General features: G+C 38.6%; 1 protein-coding gene across 12 annotated transcripts in view; it reads left to right on the forward strand.

The window, feature by feature from the left end:
- LOC111329334 (putative ATP-dependent RNA helicase DDX60) overlaps positions 1-18278 on the forward strand; it is a 48644-nt gene that overhangs the window by 20958 nt on the left and 9408 nt on the right. For 4 of the 12 annotated variants that reach the window (XM_088742282.1, XM_088742280.1, XM_088742283.1 and 1 more), the window contains 28 exons: positions 2027-2136; positions 2531-2632; positions 3123-3252; positions 3637-3806; positions 4682-5088; positions 5771-5875; positions 5965-6093; positions 6195-6353; positions 7082-7259; positions 7772-7924; positions 8347-8461; positions 8565-8680; positions 8772-8950; positions 9132-9180; positions 9420-9614; positions 9789-9982; positions 10616-10744; positions 11187-11336; positions 11762-11884; positions 11983-12078; positions 12900-13015; positions 13162-13247; positions 13788-13954; positions 14406-14510; positions 15603-15725; positions 16549-16724; positions 17385-17567; positions 18083-18194. In XM_088742282.1, coding sequence (XP_088598408.1) covers positions 2028-2136; positions 2531-2632; positions 3123-3252; positions 3637-3806; positions 4682-5088; positions 5771-5875; positions 5965-6093; positions 6195-6353; positions 7082-7259; positions 7772-7924; positions 8347-8461; positions 8565-8680; positions 8772-8950; positions 9132-9180; positions 9420-9614; positions 9789-9982; positions 10616-10744; positions 11187-11336; positions 11762-11884; positions 11983-12078; positions 12900-13015; positions 13162-13247; positions 13788-13954; positions 14406-14510; positions 15603-15725; positions 16549-16724; positions 17385-17567; positions 18083-18194 — 4056 coding nt within the window. In that variant the 5' untranslated portion in view covers position 2027. Of the gene's footprint in view, positions 1-2013; positions 2137-2530; positions 2633-3122; positions 3253-3636; positions 3807-4681; positions 5089-5770; positions 5876-5964; positions 6094-6194; positions 6354-7081; positions 7260-7771; positions 7925-8346; positions 8462-8564; positions 8681-8771; positions 8951-9131; positions 9181-9419; positions 9615-9788; positions 9983-10615; positions 10745-11186; positions 11337-11761; positions 11885-11982; positions 12079-12899; positions 13016-13161; positions 13248-13787; positions 13955-14405; positions 14511-15602; positions 15726-16548; positions 16725-17384; positions 17568-18082; positions 18195-18278 lie in introns of all 12 variants that reach the window. The other 8 variants (XM_088742289.1, XM_088742286.1, XM_088742290.1 and 5 more) reach the window with 3 other exon arrangements.

Below are 18278 nucleotides of genomic sequence, written 5' to 3' on the forward strand. Positions count from 1 at the left end.
GAGATTGTCCAAATTGCATTTCCTTGTTCCATAGAAAATCACGAGTGTACCTGGTGCCCTATCGTGTTTTTCGTGGCAAACGCTTTGGGTGGCAACAGGCGAATATGTTTGTTTATTCATTTCTCTTTTCAAATCGCCCTTGCATTTTAGAGATTTCCCGTTTTAAGGATTCTCCCTTTTAAAGATTCCACATTTTAAAGATTTTCTCATTCCCCATTCCCCAATCTCTATTCCCTATTCTTCCCGTTCTCTATTTTAAAGATAGCCCTCGCCTTGCCAAGTATACTGGCTACACATTTTAAAAAGAGATGTTTCGTGTAATTCGTTCGTTCGAAAAAAGTATCGTTAGTTTGGTCTGGTGTCTGCATCCAGTGTCATCTGTCTATTTAGAGTAATTTCCAATTATATCGAAAGCATTTGTTTCGCCTTTCTTCGCTCTGTCTCCAGTCCATTCATTATTTTGTTACTTTGAGCTCTCCTTGCCTCTTGGAGGTATTTTCCTTTCTTTTAAATGGCCGTCGTTATAACTTTATTTTTTTTTCTACGACACTCGATCTTCAAAGAGGGTCGCAATGGGGTTAACTGTCAACCGTCAAATGGCCAAAATATTATCCGTCAACCGTCAAGAACGCAATATTCTTACCGCCAGTCGTCAAATAAGCCAGCCAATGTTAGCCGTCAAATGTCTCAGATATCCTTGATTAAGAAGCAAACGATTACTTTAATTTGGGTCAAGTTCCGTTGTTTAGGAATAAGTTTTGATATGTCGCAAAAAATATATTTAAGTAAGTCCTTTCACTTCTAATCGCGAGTAAAACTGTTTAGCGACAGAACTGACTTCCGGTGTGGAAACACTTCCGGTGTCGGAAAACGTTAGTTATTTATTTATAAAATGTGTTAGTATAAGTTCAGAGCTGAGCAAAGACTTTCCAGCAATCTGATTGGTCGAGCGGTTCCTTATATGACGCTATATAAACGCTCCACGCGGTTTATATAAAATGTTAAAAATAAACTGTTAATAAATGTTACTAAAATGTTATGATTTTAGAAATTTCTCTGTTGTTCAACTCTGAAATTATACTAAAACAATTATTCGCCTCAGGTTCGGTGAATATTGTCGAATAATCCCCTCGAATATTCACCTCGCCTTCAGCGAATAATTGTTAATTATGAATTAACAGTTCTTTACAAACGCGTAATTATGAAAAATTACAGCCAAACTCGCGCGATTAGTTCACTTTTAAGAACGAAGTTCCAAAACATTAACCGTCAACCGTCAAATGACCTAAATCTAACCGTCAACAGTCAAAAGGGCTTACTATAACCGTCAACCGTCAACGTGACCTCCCCCCCATCTTTTTTATTGGGACCCTCCGGAAAGCTCTCTATGACCAATTACCTCTTTGACTCCCAGCAGTGATAAACTGTAACTTCTCCCTATAATATCCATACATTATCAGTAAACAGGTAGTGAGAATACTCAAACTTATCAGGTGGTAGGTGTTACCTTGATTGAACATCAAATTCTCGTTACTATTTTACAAGGAAATGTGTAGCAGCTAGAGGGGAGAATTAACAGTCAGATCTTGGAGAGTTTGAGGGTTAAGGCTTCCTTTCTAGGCCTTTAAAGACTAATCAACGAATGATCAAGAGATATGTGTTCACTAGTTGAACATTTTATTATTAACTCGACCTAAGTACGAATAACAAATTTCAGTTGAGCACAAAATGACCGATCTCGAACGAACTAATCTTGAACGAACTCGAATAAATTCGACCATGACTTCGAATAAACCTGAACGACTTACACTAAAAACAAAAAAAAATTTACAATTATTTTGCAGACGAAACGAAAACAAACCTTCAAATTATCCTAAGACGTTACGCAATAACCAAAACCTACAATACGACGAAGAAGATTACGTAACGTTAAATGAGCACGATTCATAAAGTAAATGTTCTATCGTGCAATATGTTTTAGAGTTCCTGAGAAATTAATTAACCGATTCTCAGCTTTCCTTTTCAGAATGGCCGAAGGAGATAACGAACGCTATCTCACCTCTGATTCTGACTCTGATTTTTCCATACTTGACTCAGAAAATAGCGAAGACGAAGACGACGATGGTGAGGAACTTTGTAAGAAAACTTAATTTAGGTCAAAGTGCTGAAAGATATGTAAATATTATTGGTTTTAGAGTCTGGTACCGTTCATGCCCCTGAAAACCGTTATAAAAATTATGATTTTTTCAGTCACAAAACACAGAGAATATTTTAAGTCTGCATCATTAGGAGTGAAGTAAATCCGTAAATTGTACCAAATAGAAATATTTGCAGTTCGAAGAAGGCGGCCATTTTGAAATATGATGATACTCGATCCGACATCGTGAAGTATTTGGAAAGAGCCCGCCGTTTTTTCGAGAATTTACGATCCGTGGTGAAGCCGAAATTTTGGGTGGTTTAATTCGAATGGAAACAGCAATAGGTACTCAATGGCTCGAACAATTATTACTTTTTCTTCTTCTTTTGATAGTGGATCGAGAAGACGCAGAGATTCAACTCGGAGGTGAAGACAAGGAGAGTGATGAAGAGGACGAGGAACTGAAAAATGAAGAAGCTTCATTTTTGAATGAGAGTTAGTGCTACCTCGTTATTGAACTGGGTCCTAAGGGCCATAAATATCAGAGACAAAAATGCAGAACTAAAATGTGGGGCTAGCCTGAGTTTTTTAAAATTGAGCCGTGACGCCATATAACTCTCTATGGCCCTAGACTGGCAGAATTGCTTCTTACACATTATAGGACTAGGTACAAAATAAGCGGAGAATATTAATGAGTTTCAGCATTAGAGGCGTACGTAGCTAACGTTTTTCAAAGTGGAAAGAGAATCACCGTGTCACACCCAGGGTGCCTGTCTGGCTGTTCTGCGGGCACTCATACCGTGTTCTAATAAAAGTGACATTTAAGACTTTCATACTAAAAAAAAACTCACCGAGGGGAGTGGAGTCACCGACAGCCCCCTTCCCCTCCAGCTAGTCAGCTACTCCCGCTAACAATACAAGCTCTGCAACATCTTGAATTTAGTCAATATAGGAAAGGTCACTGAATAGATTTTTATTGGTATAGTTGCAGCCCTAGAACTGTCAACGTGGGAAGAAAACAACGAAGATCAAAATAATCCTAAACCGCGACTTAAAGTGAAAAGGATTATTGACCGTGTCAGTAATAAATTTTACGGTCACAGAGTTAGGCCACAGTAAGTATGGCACAGGTAGTTCCTTAATTTTTTTCTCAACAATTTTTGTTGATTAACTCTAACCTAGGCGTCACAGCCTGCGAGTGATACTTGACCGAATCAGTGACTTTCCTTGAACATTTTCGACTTTATTATAATGACGTAGAAATTAAATGAAAGATTTTTTCAAAAATTATTTGGTGCTTGAGAAAAAGAACCTTAAATTTTCGTGTATAGATCATGTGCTCTGTCATATTAAGATTGATAATTTGCCACTTCTATGTGAAGCGAGGGTAAGGAGTCAAAGAGATAAGATATTTTGTTCGTCAAAAAATATGAACATCATTTTTCAGGAAACGAAAGTCTGAATCACAGTTTTTTAAAAATATTTTCCTCACTTAACAGATACATCAACATCCTGACAGATTTTGTTGATGCAGAGATTTTTCTTATTGATGGGGACTCTTTGCTGTTGGAGCTTCTTTGCGAGAATAGTTTAGACTGGCAACATGGCGGACAGTTTCTCCATCTCACCTATCTCCTGGAACGCTTTCTTCAGTACTTTACCGATAAAGGTCAGCGCAGATTAATAGTACATTAATAGAAACAGTTACAACTTGAGCCACGGTACGTTATATGATAAGGTTCCTCGTCCTTAGGGCCTTTTTCCTTAATTGGGGGTGGGAAAAATTTGACGGAAAAGGTCTGGGAACGAGATTGAATGATAAGCTGAATCCAAGACGAAGTTTGATTGGTCCTCAATTATTATCTAGTAAATAACAGACACGTGGGTGACGTCACCATCAACAACATTTTGCTGTTTTCTCGTATAAAACAAATAGATGCTACTTTACCATTGGTCTGTATAGTTAACGATCACAGGAGACGTCATAATGTGGTAAGAACATCAGACACTCACCAAGCTGCGCCTTAAGTGCCACTTTTTTGTTATAACCACATTTTGATTTCATCTGTGATTTATCACCAAACAGACCCACAACAACACGGAATCTAATTGTGAATAGCATAATAGATAAATATCAACGAAATGATAACCACTCGTCAACGCAACGTAAAGAGAGATGGTACCCAGGTTGTAGTTGGATGAGTGTAAAAGGTCTCTGAAATGGTAAAAGTGAGCCAATGACAATGTCTCCAAGTATACTATCGGAAGTATGACATGCACCAGGGATATTTGGATGCATGAACGTTACCTAAATTCAGCAGCCATGGGAAAGAGACTACAACGCATAAAGTGAAGCTGCAATGCAGGTTTCTCTTCTGTTATTTGTCTCACTTACTGTGAAGGACCAATGCAAAAAAGTTGATTTTATTTGAGTTCGTTTCGAGATACCTGTAAAATTACTAATCCAGCAAATACAATCGTGCTCAGGCTGTCTCTACTAATTTGTATTGAAATCACCTAACCACCCGTTTCTTGCACACCTAGGTGGTGTTTTCCGTATCATCTTCTTGCAAGATTTGGAGATCATTTGGAAAAGTCGACCGTCCATGTTACTGGCACGACAAGCTCTAATTCTTCACCTTCAAAACAATACACGCTTCACTGTTGTCACATCAATAGCAAATTTTTGGCAAGAGGGCTGGTTAGACTACATTGATAACAGTACGCCCGCATTTCTGATGCTAACTGACGCAGAAAACATTCCGTGGAAAGAGACCAGAGAGACCAAAAAGCTGGACGTGGCAGTGGAGTATTTCTTCCGCTGCCTTCTGTTACATTCTCTTGGACAAAGACTGAATTGTGTTTTCATGTCAGGCATTGAGATGACTGCGACAAAAGTTATGGGATACTTCGTCGAGTCCACGTCAATACATAGGACATACGTCATGAAGGTAATCGTATACACATGCTTTCTATAAAGTATTACGTGAGTATCATCGACCATACCTGGAGAAAAACTGGAATAAAACGTCACTGAAGTCCGTCTTCTACCCCCGGTTCTTTGAAAAAAAAAATAGGAAAATTATAAGATTATAATTCTACAAGAAAGCTGAAAGATGAGTCAATTTCATGGTTTGAAATATGTCACAACGTTAAATTCGCCTACGTTAAATTCGACTACGTTAAATAAACCGCCTCCCGGTTAGCTCAATGGATAGAGCGCTGGACTGATGTGCGGGAAGTCGAGGGTTCGAGCCCTGGCCGGACCAACACTCAAGGTCGTAAAGTAATTGAGAAGAATATGCTGCCTTTCTGTAACATCAAGAAATGGTTTAGATATTCTAGTCTTCTCGGATAAGGACGAATAAATGGAGGTCCCGTCTCCTGCAGGGTTAGGGGTAGGAGACGTTAATATCCCACGCACGAGATTACTGTGTGATGGATGTCCTGCCCTGGGGTGGGATGGGTGGGTTGTTGTCTTGCGTTTCATTCATGAGCCTCTGCCTCGGGAAGGATGGGTAACCATGCCCCACGTAAAGACATTAAACTATGATTACTATCATAAATTCATAAAAACGCATGAATATCACCCAACTGAAAATCACCCTCAGGTGCATATCTTTTTGTTTTCAGCATGGAGGGCCAATGTTTGAAACATGGCAAATTTTGATGACATATTGCAATCGTCAATTCACTCAGGAAAATCTCAGTTTTCCGGTATCGTTTCAAGAGAATCAGGTATGTGTGATTGAAAAGAGAACTTCATTTGAAGTTTGGCTCGATGTGATCTGTTCTGTGAAACATTTCGATTGATTGGTGCATTACAGATTGATGTTAAATCAGAAATTAGGGCCGCTCTTCAATCTCCACCACAAGGCGGCTGCCGAGAGCTTGCCACAGTCCTTACTTGTGCGCAAGTCCTCCGTAAACTCCTTAACGACGATAACACTTGTGAGGTTGGTACCCTTCTTCTCGCTAAAAACGTCAAAAATTTCCAAGCAATGTGGAAAGAGTAGCCGAAATGGTGAAGTGTTTTTCTATTTACACTAACATACAGGAAACTCTAAAGATTGCCCAAGACAGGGTAAAACTTTTCCTCCTTCATGCTGCACTGCTAAAGAAACTTTCACTGAAATACAGAGCACATAGTATAAAAAGGACCTTGCTAAATGAATTCTGCGAGGAGAACGATGGCAAAGTTTTTCCCTTCGACGAGGTTAGTAATAATTGAAAAGTAAGAATACTTTTATAAGTACGAATTGTTAGTCATTGCATACTTTTAAACTGGTTTTACAGTTTGAATAAGAAGTTCTAGCCCTTGTTAGATCAGAAATTCGTCCATGACTGACCGGAATAGACATTGAATTTTCCAGAAATCTATTGGGGAACTTATTACACCCTGCACTATTAATATAAATCCAATGAAGCCCTCTACCAACTTGTTATTTCCTATAAAGAAAATAAAGTACACTAGAACTGAGCATTGGGCGAAGGGCTTTCGAAACTGTTAACTCCAAAAGACTCAAGAAAGGAATCGCATATAGTAAACTCCTTTCACCTGCTGTTTTAATTGTAACTTTTGAAACCCCCTTCATGAATGAAAACAGAACAGCTTTGCGGGCCCGTTAAGTTACCGGGCCCCACGAGAACCGGGCTCCTGCTGGTAACATAACGGGTCAGATGCTATAGTCTAAAAACAAGCAAACTCTAAAGGATAAAGAACTATTTAGGTTCTGGTTACCTAGCTAGTCAACTTTCTTGCTTCAGTTGATATTTTAATTGTCAATTTTCAAAACTTTTAAACACCTCATCTTGAAAGAAAACAGAACAGTTTTACGGGCCCGTCAAGTTACCAGAACCTTCGAGAAACGGTCCTGGGGCTTTTAGGGCGGGCATATCGTGTGAGAATTCTTAATAGCAATTCTTTCCCATCATACGCCTCAGATTCATACAGGTTTATGGCAGATTCTAAAGCTGATGCAACTCGCTTTGGAAGACGCACGCCGAGACGAGAGTGTTAAGATTTCATTGGACATGTCTTCAGTAGCAGACTTAGTGGACGGACGCTTGGTTCATGTTTTCTTCTTTTGTCTTGCGAAACAAACGTCCAAACAATCCGAAGGTTTGTGGAAAAGGTTTACTCAAATATTTAGACTAAGAAAAGTCAAAACAAGGGCTTATGGAAACCCTGAATCTTTTTATTTGTTTTTCCCTTTTCTGTATTTGTTTTCAGTCTTGCTTCTTTGCTTTATTGTTAGCTATATATGTATGATCAGTATATCTGAAAGTTAATTAAAATAAGTAACTGCTACTTCAAAGTACTTCTTGCTCATTCAGTGTCTAGCACCACCTCATTACTGTAAGTTTCAGATGGTTAATAAAAAGGCGGAATCGTTTGCACCTTTTAACTGCGTGAAAAGCCATGTATTACGGACTAATTTAAACTCCTATTTCAAAGAAGACAAACACTTTGTTACGACTGGTTAAGCCTCCAGGTAAAACTAGGTGGCAAACATAACTTGGACTCACAGGATGTGGCTAAACAGTGTATTTACGAAGTGTTTGCAAAATTTTCGGTCTTTGCATATGTATGAATTTTTTTTTGGTTTGTTAATATTTCCCCAAATGTTTTAGAACTAGGTCTGCCCGAGGATGTGATAGGAGAGGCAGAGTGTGCGTGGAGGAAAGTTGTTACGCTTGCAAATGGAACACGTCATTCAAATTTGCTCGAATCTCAGTTTTTCCCTATGTTTGACGGGATTGCTACTGGCCTTCACCACGTAGAAGGTTGGTGACAATCTATCAAAATATGCTACGGCAGCTTTTTGTGCATTCTAATCATTGCAATCACGTACAAATATTTTGTTTTTTAATTCAGTTACCTTTAGACGACATTGCTAAAATCTTTGCCAATTTATTTTGTTGATATACTTTTTCGGCAACAGGAAAGCTAATTGTAAAAAATAAAAATGGAGGAATAGAATTAAGCTCATCATGAGTTTATTCGGCTGTTAACATACTTTTTATGCAACAGGAAAGCTCACAGTATAACAAGTGAAAAACGGTTGAATATAATTGAGCTTATCATGAGCTCATTCGGTTGAAAGACGGGTATTGGAATTCGTTAATTAAACCTTTGCTTGGTTTATTAGAAACTGCCTCGACAAGCGGTCTTGTTAGCCGTTAAATTTCAACCTTGTTTGTTTCAGAGGGCAATTCAGACGACGATGCTTGCTTACATCTCAGGAAGCTCCTTGAAGTGGACAGTGCTCTTGTAAATGAGTATGCTGGGGAAATCAGATCAAGAATGAACGCCTTGGCTGGGTAAAATGTGCAGCAACGTTAAGATCTTTCAAAATAGCATATTTGCTGTAATGTATCCAAAAATACTCTCTACATGGTGGTTTGTTTATTTTTCTTATCTCAGAGATGAGGCTGAAAATGAAGTATTCAACAGTGGTAAGGAATTTGACGAACGCTACTACTGGCATACTCTTAAGCCACTAACCGATGATTTTGAAAGGACGAAACGACAGTTTAAAGGTAAAAAATGGAATCTATCATGATTATAGTTTCATGAATAGATTGGTTGATATACCCATAGCTAAATGCCTCCACACCTTTCTTTACTCAGACAAGCCTCCGACCGATCCAAGAGAGAGAAAATGGTATTTTAAAAACAAGATGAAGTATGTTCGCTATCATAGACTTTATGGCAACTCACTCGTTGGTGGCGTCGATAATGCAAAAATTATTACCGTCACCGAAGATGGATCAAGGAAAAAAAAAGGAAAACACAAGGATTTAAAGATGGTACGTTAGAATGAGTCCACTGCTAACGACAACAATAACAACAACAAGAATCATTTGTTGTACTTTTCTTTTTGAATGATGCACAATTATTTCGCGGCCCGCGGGTGGCCAATACTAGTCTGCTACACTTCTCTCTCAACATGTGGTACATAAACAGAATGCTAATAAGATATATTTTTAGGGGAAAAAGAAGAAACAGATCATTGAAGAAAATGAACGAAGGATTCAAGGTTTGTCTTTCACTCACCGAACCTATGTTCCCAAGTAGAGGTTAATGTTCGTAAAAAGAATTTTTCATTCTACGTTGGGGCCTTCTTCTTGCTCGAACATGACGTAAACAAAAACTTTTCTCAGAGTAGCAAAGATTCTGGTTAAGCGCCCCGTCCTCTTCTGTCGTTTCGAAGCTGTTCCGAAACAAAAGACGAGAAATGTCGAGTACTCTGCTATAAGTTAGTTTGAATTTCCACAGGGCAGTTGAAAGAGAAAGATGAAGAAAAGTGGCAACATTTTCAAAAAGAGATTGCTAGCAATCTGAAGAAAGACAACCACGACACTGTTCTTCAGTTGGTCGATAAGTACCTCGCAGATTGCAAATCTCCAGACCTCCGTCTTCATGCACTGATGGAAAAAGCAAAGACTTACATGGCAGCCTGGCAACAAACAAGTGCGTAAAAAAAAGGGACAAGTAGAGTGTTTTCATTATTGATTGGTATTCCTCTCCGAATCATGTAACGTAGTTAAGGGATGACTAAACAAGTTAAAAATAGAGACTTGCTTTTAAAATTGGGATTACTACAAAAATTCTCAAAGTTTACGATGACGGCATATTTTTGTTAAGGAACTCTTGATCCTGAATCTAATGACCTGAAATATCCTGTCCTTCTGATGGAAAGTGTTCAGGAAATGGCAAATGGCTACAAAGACCTTCTCACCGTTGAATACAAAAAGAAACTGTCTGGATTTATGCAGAAGCTAGGATTTAGTGATATCGCATCCATGTTCTACGATCGAGCTGAAGAACGTGAGAGAAAGGTTAGACGAATAGTTGGGGAACTTGGTTCCTCTTGTTGTCGCTATTCGCTGTACATTCTACAATATTTTAATATTATCAAAACAGTCTCTCCTAGACAAAGTAGTAAATGGGAGAGGAAGAAAACTCTTCTTCCCATTTTTGATTCTGATTGATCCAGACCAATTAAGTGGTATGTTTCCCTCCTTTCTCATTGGCTGCTCATTCCAAAAGAGACCATTTTTACTTAATAGCCATGAAAAATTTTGATCTAATTGTAGCAGCTATGAACAATCAAGGGCCATCCTTTTCGGGAATGTTCTTGACTTAAAATAGAAATTCATAGAAGTGGATGACTTGAGGTGCACTGTTCTACTAGTTAACGCTCTAGACCTACTGCTACATGATGCAGAGGGTTATCGTTTGTCTCTCTAAAGCTGCTTCTAAGAAAGTTTCTTTTCATTAAAATGGAGGCGTACGTGAATAAATATGAATGTTTCGATACCTACAGCATCACAGTGCAGTGCAGTAGAGTTTGTTATCAACTCTCTTCCTATGGGGTATTCTGAGTTAATTTGTAACACTTTGCGGGGGACTTTGGGCCTACGGTTTATCGTCCTATACTCGTCTTTTAACTGTTTAATTTCTTATTTCAGACTAAAGAGCTATCTGCCCATACCTCAAGCGTAAGATTCCAACTTGAGCACATGGGCCATTTGCTGAAAAGAGCCGAAAGAACTGACCCCGACCCCAGGGTCGACCATTTTATTCCAGATACATGGCAGGTATTTTGACATTTCATTGTACACGAATATGTACATAGAGTTATGCGAAGTGGTGATCAGAGGAGAAAAAGAGAAGGGAATCAAAACCTACTATAAGATGCAAATTAAAACTAATTAGTTGAAAAATCGATGGTTTTGTTCCGAGATACGGGAACTATGTTTTCTTTATCAAACACCCTTCGATTATTTAAACTTAATTAGGTCAACCCAACGCTAACATGAGACAGGGGTAGGAAAAGGATCTTCAGTTCCGGGCTCAAAAATCCCTCCAAACTAGCTACGGGGGACCCAACAAGGGAGGTGTGGAGGTTTCAGAACTTTAACCTTCATAGCACTATGCATCATAGTGCCCCCAGGGTAAGGAGTTTACCCATTTGGAAGAAGCCATATGTTGTAGTTCCCTCTTTAATCTGCCCATGCATTTGTTCTAAATGCTCCTTAGCGTGAACTTCTTGACGCTGTGGATAAAAACGAGTCAGCAATAGTAGTGGCACCCACCTCGTCAGGAAAGACTTACGCCTCATACTACTGCATGGAGAAAGTATTGAGACAAGACAACGATGGTGTTGTGGTCTATGTTTCCCCAACGAAGGTAACGATACCAGCTAAACCTGTACGTGTGAGTTTTCAAGGCCTCCAAAATTAATTCGGCCTGATTCGATGACCCCATCTCGTCTAATTGGACTGTCTTCACCGGTAGCCCAGGCCATCGTAAAAATGCAAATAAGTTCATTTTACACAATGGATGAAATTTTAGGAATGGTATTGGTTTTGTTTGTTTTTTGTTTTTTTGTTTTTTTTGTTTTTTTTGTTACTTCGCATCTTACGGCTTTTTACAAGGCTTCTTTAGAACCTTCGGGAAAGGAGGTCAAAGCAGATGAATTAAATTTAGGCTAAACGTCCCTAACCTGGAGTAAGTCGTGGAAAAATCTGATGTCAGTTACAGTGACTGATATCATCAGTTAATCAGTTTTCTTTCGTGAATATCGGAAGTTGATGCTTTAATTTCTCTTTTAGGCTTTGGTGAATCAAGTTGTTGCTACAGTTTACGCTCGCTTTCATCGTAAACAGCTTCCAGAGGGTAGAGCAGTGTATGGTGTTTTCACAAGGGATTATCGATTCAATACGTTGAATTCTCAGGTAAGCTGAGTAACTCAGTATATATGTTTTCTTGAGGCACGTTGATTGCGTTCAAGTTCTATTTCAGAATTACTTGTTTCTTTCTTTTTTCCCGACAGATCCTTGTTACAGTTCCTCAGTGTTTGGAGATACTTTTTCTCTCGCCCCGTCGACAGGATTGGACAAAGAACGTTAGATACGTAATCTTCGATGAGGTGAAGTGAAAAAATTGCTCGAAGCTGTTTTTATAAGTGAAGTCATAAAATGGCGAGTGGAAAAAGATAAGAGTGCGAAACCCAAACATTTTGAGTATTTTTTACTTTGCTATAGTACTCATACCTCCAAGGAATTCTTCAAATACTTAAATGCCCACTTAGTATTTTAACTTGACTTGATAATGACATCAAAAAAACGTCGAAACGTCGTCGTTTTACACAACATTTTAAACACGAAGGCGCGCTATAAAAGGAGCCTTAGGTCCCACTGGACCATTTGTCAATGAACCGTCGTGTGATGTAGAACTCTTAGATTCAAGTCAGCTTGAGCTACAGCTACTCCAAAGCAGTCAAAAGCGGGCGCATTCTTCAAAATTGTTTTATGTCTTCATCACAATACAAGAATTTTTGAGATTTGTATTTCCTTTCTCCAATGGAAACTGTCTTTATTTGTGGCGGTAAATTTGAGATCGAAGTAGGTGGTTCGCACGTTACCTCATGCCACCATGCTGGTGGAAGTTAACAACAGCTATCTCATTAGCTCCTTTTGTTCGTCTTCCAGCATTTAAATTTGACCCGCACACGTCAAAGGTGAGTGACAAATGAGCCAAGGTCTTCCCAGGGAAGACTTCCTTATATAGCGCGCCTTCGTGTTTAAGACATTTTAAGACATGGTTTAAAACATGGTTTAAAACTTTTTACTTTTTTCGCAGTGCTTAATCGCCATTGAAATCTAGTCATCTTTTGCATGAAGCTGAAATCTTGAGTTGAGTACACTTCTCGCTTCATAATAAAATTTCACCTTTATCTTGTAATCGCAGGTTCATTGTCTTGGTCAAGAGATCGGTGCTGAAGTCTGGGAGCATCTCCTTTTACTTATTCGTTGTCCCTTCCTGGCACTCTCTGCAACCATTGGAAATCCAGATGATCTCATGCAGTAAGAAATTATTGTGCAATTAAACGTTGACTGATTCCTGCAAGATTTTTTCTGCGTGCCAAATTGGGTTCAAGATGTCACGTGTTCACTCTTAACTGGTTTTTAACTCAATTCATGTAAACAATCCTGAATTTTTTTTATTACAGGTGGTTACAAGCTTCCCAAGACTTTCGTGAACAGCAAGACAAGCTAGAAAATGTCAAGCTGAGGACGTCGTACAAAATAAGGCTGGGTAAAGTGATAAAAAAAAAGAACCAGTTCAAATGTGTCGGCTTTTCATGAGTTTAAACAAATATCATTAATTAAGTAATTGAGAAAATCGGCCTCTTCATCAGTTGAGTAAGATAATTTCATTTTGCAACAGCTTAGTCGGTTAGTCGTCCTGGTTTGAAGTCAGAAGCCGAACTTTTTTGTAGCAGAACCATATCCATGAATTGTGCTGATGTATATTGTCAAATCGTGAATATATCTGGCCAGAACTGAGTGGGAACTCGGACTTATCCTTGCTAAAGCAGAATTTGGCTCTTAATAACAAAACTCGAATCACACAATGTTTATTTCATCATTTGAATTTTATTTAATATCTTTTTACGCTTTAAGGAAATTTCTTGTTATTTTCAATCGGTCGGCTCTAATTCTTAATTAAGTCCACTTTTATTAATTTGGCTCAATACAAATTTAAAAAAGTAGAGGGAAAAATACCAAAACCCTATCCACTCTTACAAACGACAGGTCCGTTAGTAATAATCAAATTTTTTGACATTTCCTCAAGTTACTTGTCCTGAGAGGTACTCAGATCTAGAAAAGAGTATATACCTTCCAAGTCCCAGTAATGGCGGATTTTCAAGTAAGTCACAAGAATATGAAGGTACTTACGAACTCAAGGGCACGGAAGAGTTTGTCAGACTTCACCCATGTGCACAGCTCGGATTCAAACAGGTATGGAAATAATAGTAACAGCATCATTCCGTGATAGGGCAGAAAGAACTCTAAAAATGGCTGAGCATAGAGTTATCAAAGTATTTATTGCCTTTTTTTCTGATTTTTAACATTCAACAATATAGTTAGTCTTCATACTAGCAATATGCCGCGAGGTTAAGTTAAATTGAGACTGGGGCTAGTGACATCATTGTTGGAGTTGGGCTGTGCCACGTATTACTGAGTATCGCAACTTAAGAACAATTTTCACGAACACAAAGTTGGGTCATAGCTAAAAACGAATAGTCTCGGACAGGTGATCGAAGGAGGTTAAAGGCTTTATTGCCGCATGATTTATCCTTTAATTTCGAAGATGACCGAAAATAAGTAAACTAGGCCAAGACCAGATCATACTTTTGTCCTGAGGCTGATATCTATGTGGGTTTATTAACCAATTGCTTTCTCAAACAAGTTGCGAGAAAATTCTTTGCCTGGTGATATGGTTCTCACTCCACAAGAAACTTTGCGGCTGTATGACGTCATGGTTCAGCATTGGCCTGAAAAGGAATCATTACAGGTTAGGAGATAACTCAGCTATGCAATAGACAGCACCCTCTATCGGTTTACCGGAAAATAACTCACGCGGGATGTTTGGAGAACACGGGAAAAGTTTGTAAACTTAAAACATTTACAAACGTTTTGGCCTTTTTCAACCCTTCTTAAAATAAACTTAAAATAAGATGGTAATTTTTCGACATTCTTTTGGTGTAGCGGTGCAATAAACGATGGGTTTTTGACCGATCGGGCGCTCGTAGTTTCTCATTTATTTTATAGAAGGAAGTAATTCATATTTTCGGATAAGTAAACCAACGCTTTATCTCATTCTGTACAGCATTAGACATTATGTAACAAGTGTAGGTTCCAAACGGACATTTCATGATTATAACATGACACAACTCTTAGTTGTTACCAGGCCGAGCGAGTGATCTTGTTCGGCCAGGTGTATGATGATTTTGTTCTGAAGATTGTGAATGAGAATCGTTTTTCATCCTATGGATTTCGACGATCATTTTTCAGTTAATTTGCGAAGGAACCCTCAGATTGTTTGTAAGTGTTCGATATTTCGGTTTATTTGGGCTTTGTATACTTTCATTTTGCCTTTATTTTGCTTCGCGTTTGCAAGTTTCGATTGTGTAATTCTACTTTCAGAAAAATATTTGTATGCCATTTATTTGATGAACCTGGATTAAAAGACTCTAAAATTAACCGATCGATTCAGCGGCTACACCAAGTGCTCAATCATTCACTTCCTTATCCAATGTGGACGTACATGAATACCATTCAAGACGGTAATTTATCTAGTCAAGCGATCAAAGGACCGCCTGTAGCAACGAGCTTGATAAAATAGCAATGACATCATTAATAATAGTCGCAATTGCTATGGAAAAGAGTGAAACTTCACTTATTCCATTTCCAATGTCCTTAACTTCGCTTCATCATACGTGCCTTTGAGCACTGATAAAGATTATCCGGGAAACAAACGACTCCCTCGATGAAAGAAACAAAATAGAAAAATGTTATTTACGCCATGAACTTTCAGTTAACCCAAACCACAGTGATACTCCAAAAGGGTTAGTCATTGTGTCATTAGTTTAAATTTTTCACGCAGAAACTTTTTCCAGAGAAATATTTTTTGGAAACTGAGTTTATTCAGAAAGACCATGTTCGGCAATACGAGAGTGAGGTAAAAGCAGAATTCAAGTCCTGGGCGGATGAAGGGCAGGTGGAAAAGGTAACAAAAAAGGAAGTGATGTCCATAATGTTCGCTTAATAAAAGATATTACATATACAGGGCTAAAAGATTAAGAAAAATTATTAAAATGTTTAAACCAAACGTTTTCGGCTGTTTGCCTTCATCAGGGTTGATCATCACCCTGATGATGGCAAACAGCCGAAAACGTTTAGTTTAAATATTTAAATAATTTCTCTTAATCTTCTAGCTTTGTATATATAATAAAAAAGGAAGTGTTGTGAATATTTGCGTACGACCGTGCGTTTAAATGCAGCCTGCGTTTGTTTCTTGGGATTGGCAAACTGTTTCAGATTAAGACTGCCATTTCTTTTATCGACATTCCCAAGGCTCTTGTCTAGTTTGAAGGCATTTGAAGAATTCAATTTAGAATTTCTGACAATATTGTAAAATAACAAACGCTTATGATCATAGGAATCACTTTACTCTGCTATTTACCAGATTTCAAGTTTTATTACTGATTAGATAGAGAAAAAGCGATTGAAGGAGAGAGAAAGGGGGGAGGGAGGGAGGCAGACAGGAAGGGAAATTTATAGAAATGTAGACAATATAGTAAAGTGTTACTGAGTTTCAAGCATGCAGTTTTGCGATTTTGAAATGGAATATTCTGAATTAAGTAGATGTTGTTTGAGTTTTTAAACCATTTTTCTGCTCTGGTACAAACATCGCTTCCTAAGCAAAGTGACAAAGCCTAAAGAATGTTGCGAAACAGCTGATGCTAAACTAAACGTGGAAAGATGATTAGATTCTAGTCTTTCTGAATATCACAAAGGTTGTAGGTTTAGAGTGATATGTCCTCCTCCAGGTGAAATCCGTTATTCGGTCGTTAAACGACGAGTACATTCAAAAGGGGTTGTCAACTGAGGAGGAATGGAACAAGCTGAAAAAGCCTTCATCTGGTACAGATTTCATCCGGTATAATTTCACAAAGCTCGTTGACCAGCTGAGAGCTCAAAATAAGTTGCCAGCCCTGGTTTTCAGGTACGAACATGTTTACTGCGTGCATGCAGTTTAAAGAGCGGGGGCGAGGGACGATGAAAGTAAAAGAAAGGAAATATTGCATAACCTTACTTTGCAGCAACAACTCGCTAACAGTCACTCTGAGGTGGTTCTTTACAAAAAAATAATTTAAAAATTACTGAAGAAAGGAGAAGGTCAAGCCCCTCCCACCTCAATCCAGCAAGGGTAGGGCTCATCGTACTTCAATTCACGTGTATTGTCTACCTCAAACTTGCCAAAGTGTCCTCTGTATAGTTTGTTGGCACAAGCAAATCTCTTAGCTATTCTGAAAGTGACCAGTGTTTCTGTCATCGATTTATGCCATGCATAAAAATATGCAGTTGAGAATAAAATCTTACGACATTTCGCTCAGCGCGATCTTGATGAATTGATTTATAGATGGAACACGAGAACGAATGTTTTTAACCGCTGTCAGTGTTTGCAAGTGCAATCGATAAAATCCATACCGAATCGCCGCCCAAACTAATTTCCGTTGGGGAGGGGAGTAGTGCTCCCCCTGGCTCCTGGCCTCTGCCCTTATTGTCCCACCCATGAAACTGATTATACGTTACCATAAATCAAGAGAAAAAAATAATTCCAGCCGCATGCCCATAACAAGATACTCACGTCTTCTTTAAACAGTTTTGATCGTCAGCTCTGCGAAGTTCTGGCGGAAGATCTCACGGTTCAACTTGAACAACGAGAAATAGATCTGAAAGCACGACTTGGCATGAGAAATGCAAAATTTTTGGAAAGGAAGCAAGTTAAAGCTGAAAAGATAGCGAAAAGGAACAGAGATAAAGCTGAGAAGCGCAAAGGAAAAAGGTGGAGTTTTCGTAAACCATTATTTTAGCTTTATTAGATTACTGTTGAAATGCCTTTCATGACATAAACCTAACAATCTAGAATCTCGACATTGCATTTATATCCTGGTGTGGTATCTGTTGACTTCGCCCCACAGTCATTTCGCCCTTAGTCATTCGCCCTAACCAAAAGTCAGTTCGCTCCAAACAAAAGTTACTTCGCTCCATGTTACAAGTCAAGTGTATATTGCTTACAAGATTGTATTTGCATAGCCGATGCTATAGTCGTCCCATTTATAAATGTGATCTTGACGCCATGCCGATGTTGTTGATGCGCTCGTTGATCGATGGTCGATTGAATTTCAAAAACTGTAACCCTGTAGAGTATGAACTGCATGTAAAAAAAGTTTTGTTAAGCATGACTGGGGGCGAAATGAACATGGGGCGAAATGACCGTAATTCCCAGCTGTCATAGCTATAAATTTTTTTAGTTTTAATTTTCTGCCTGGAAATCCGATTTTCTCTCTGCGGATTCAGTGGCCATACAGAAGAGCAAGATGAGATGGAAGGAGAAGATCAAGGTGGAGAGGATTTAGACAAGCCTTTACCTGAATGTACACTTGCCTTTACCCACGGAATTGGAAATGAGGTATGTTAGGTATCAAACGGGAGCTTATGTTGGTAATTTACTAGCTTTCTCTTTCTTTGATCATCTATTTTTAATTCGATTTAT

This window comes from Stylophora pistillata, chromosome 13, assembly GCF_964205215.1.
Source record: "Stylophora pistillata chromosome 13, jaStyPist1.2, whole genome shotgun sequence".
Classification (NCBI taxonomy): domain Eukaryota; kingdom Metazoa; phylum Cnidaria; class Anthozoa; order Scleractinia; family Pocilloporidae; genus Stylophora; species Stylophora pistillata.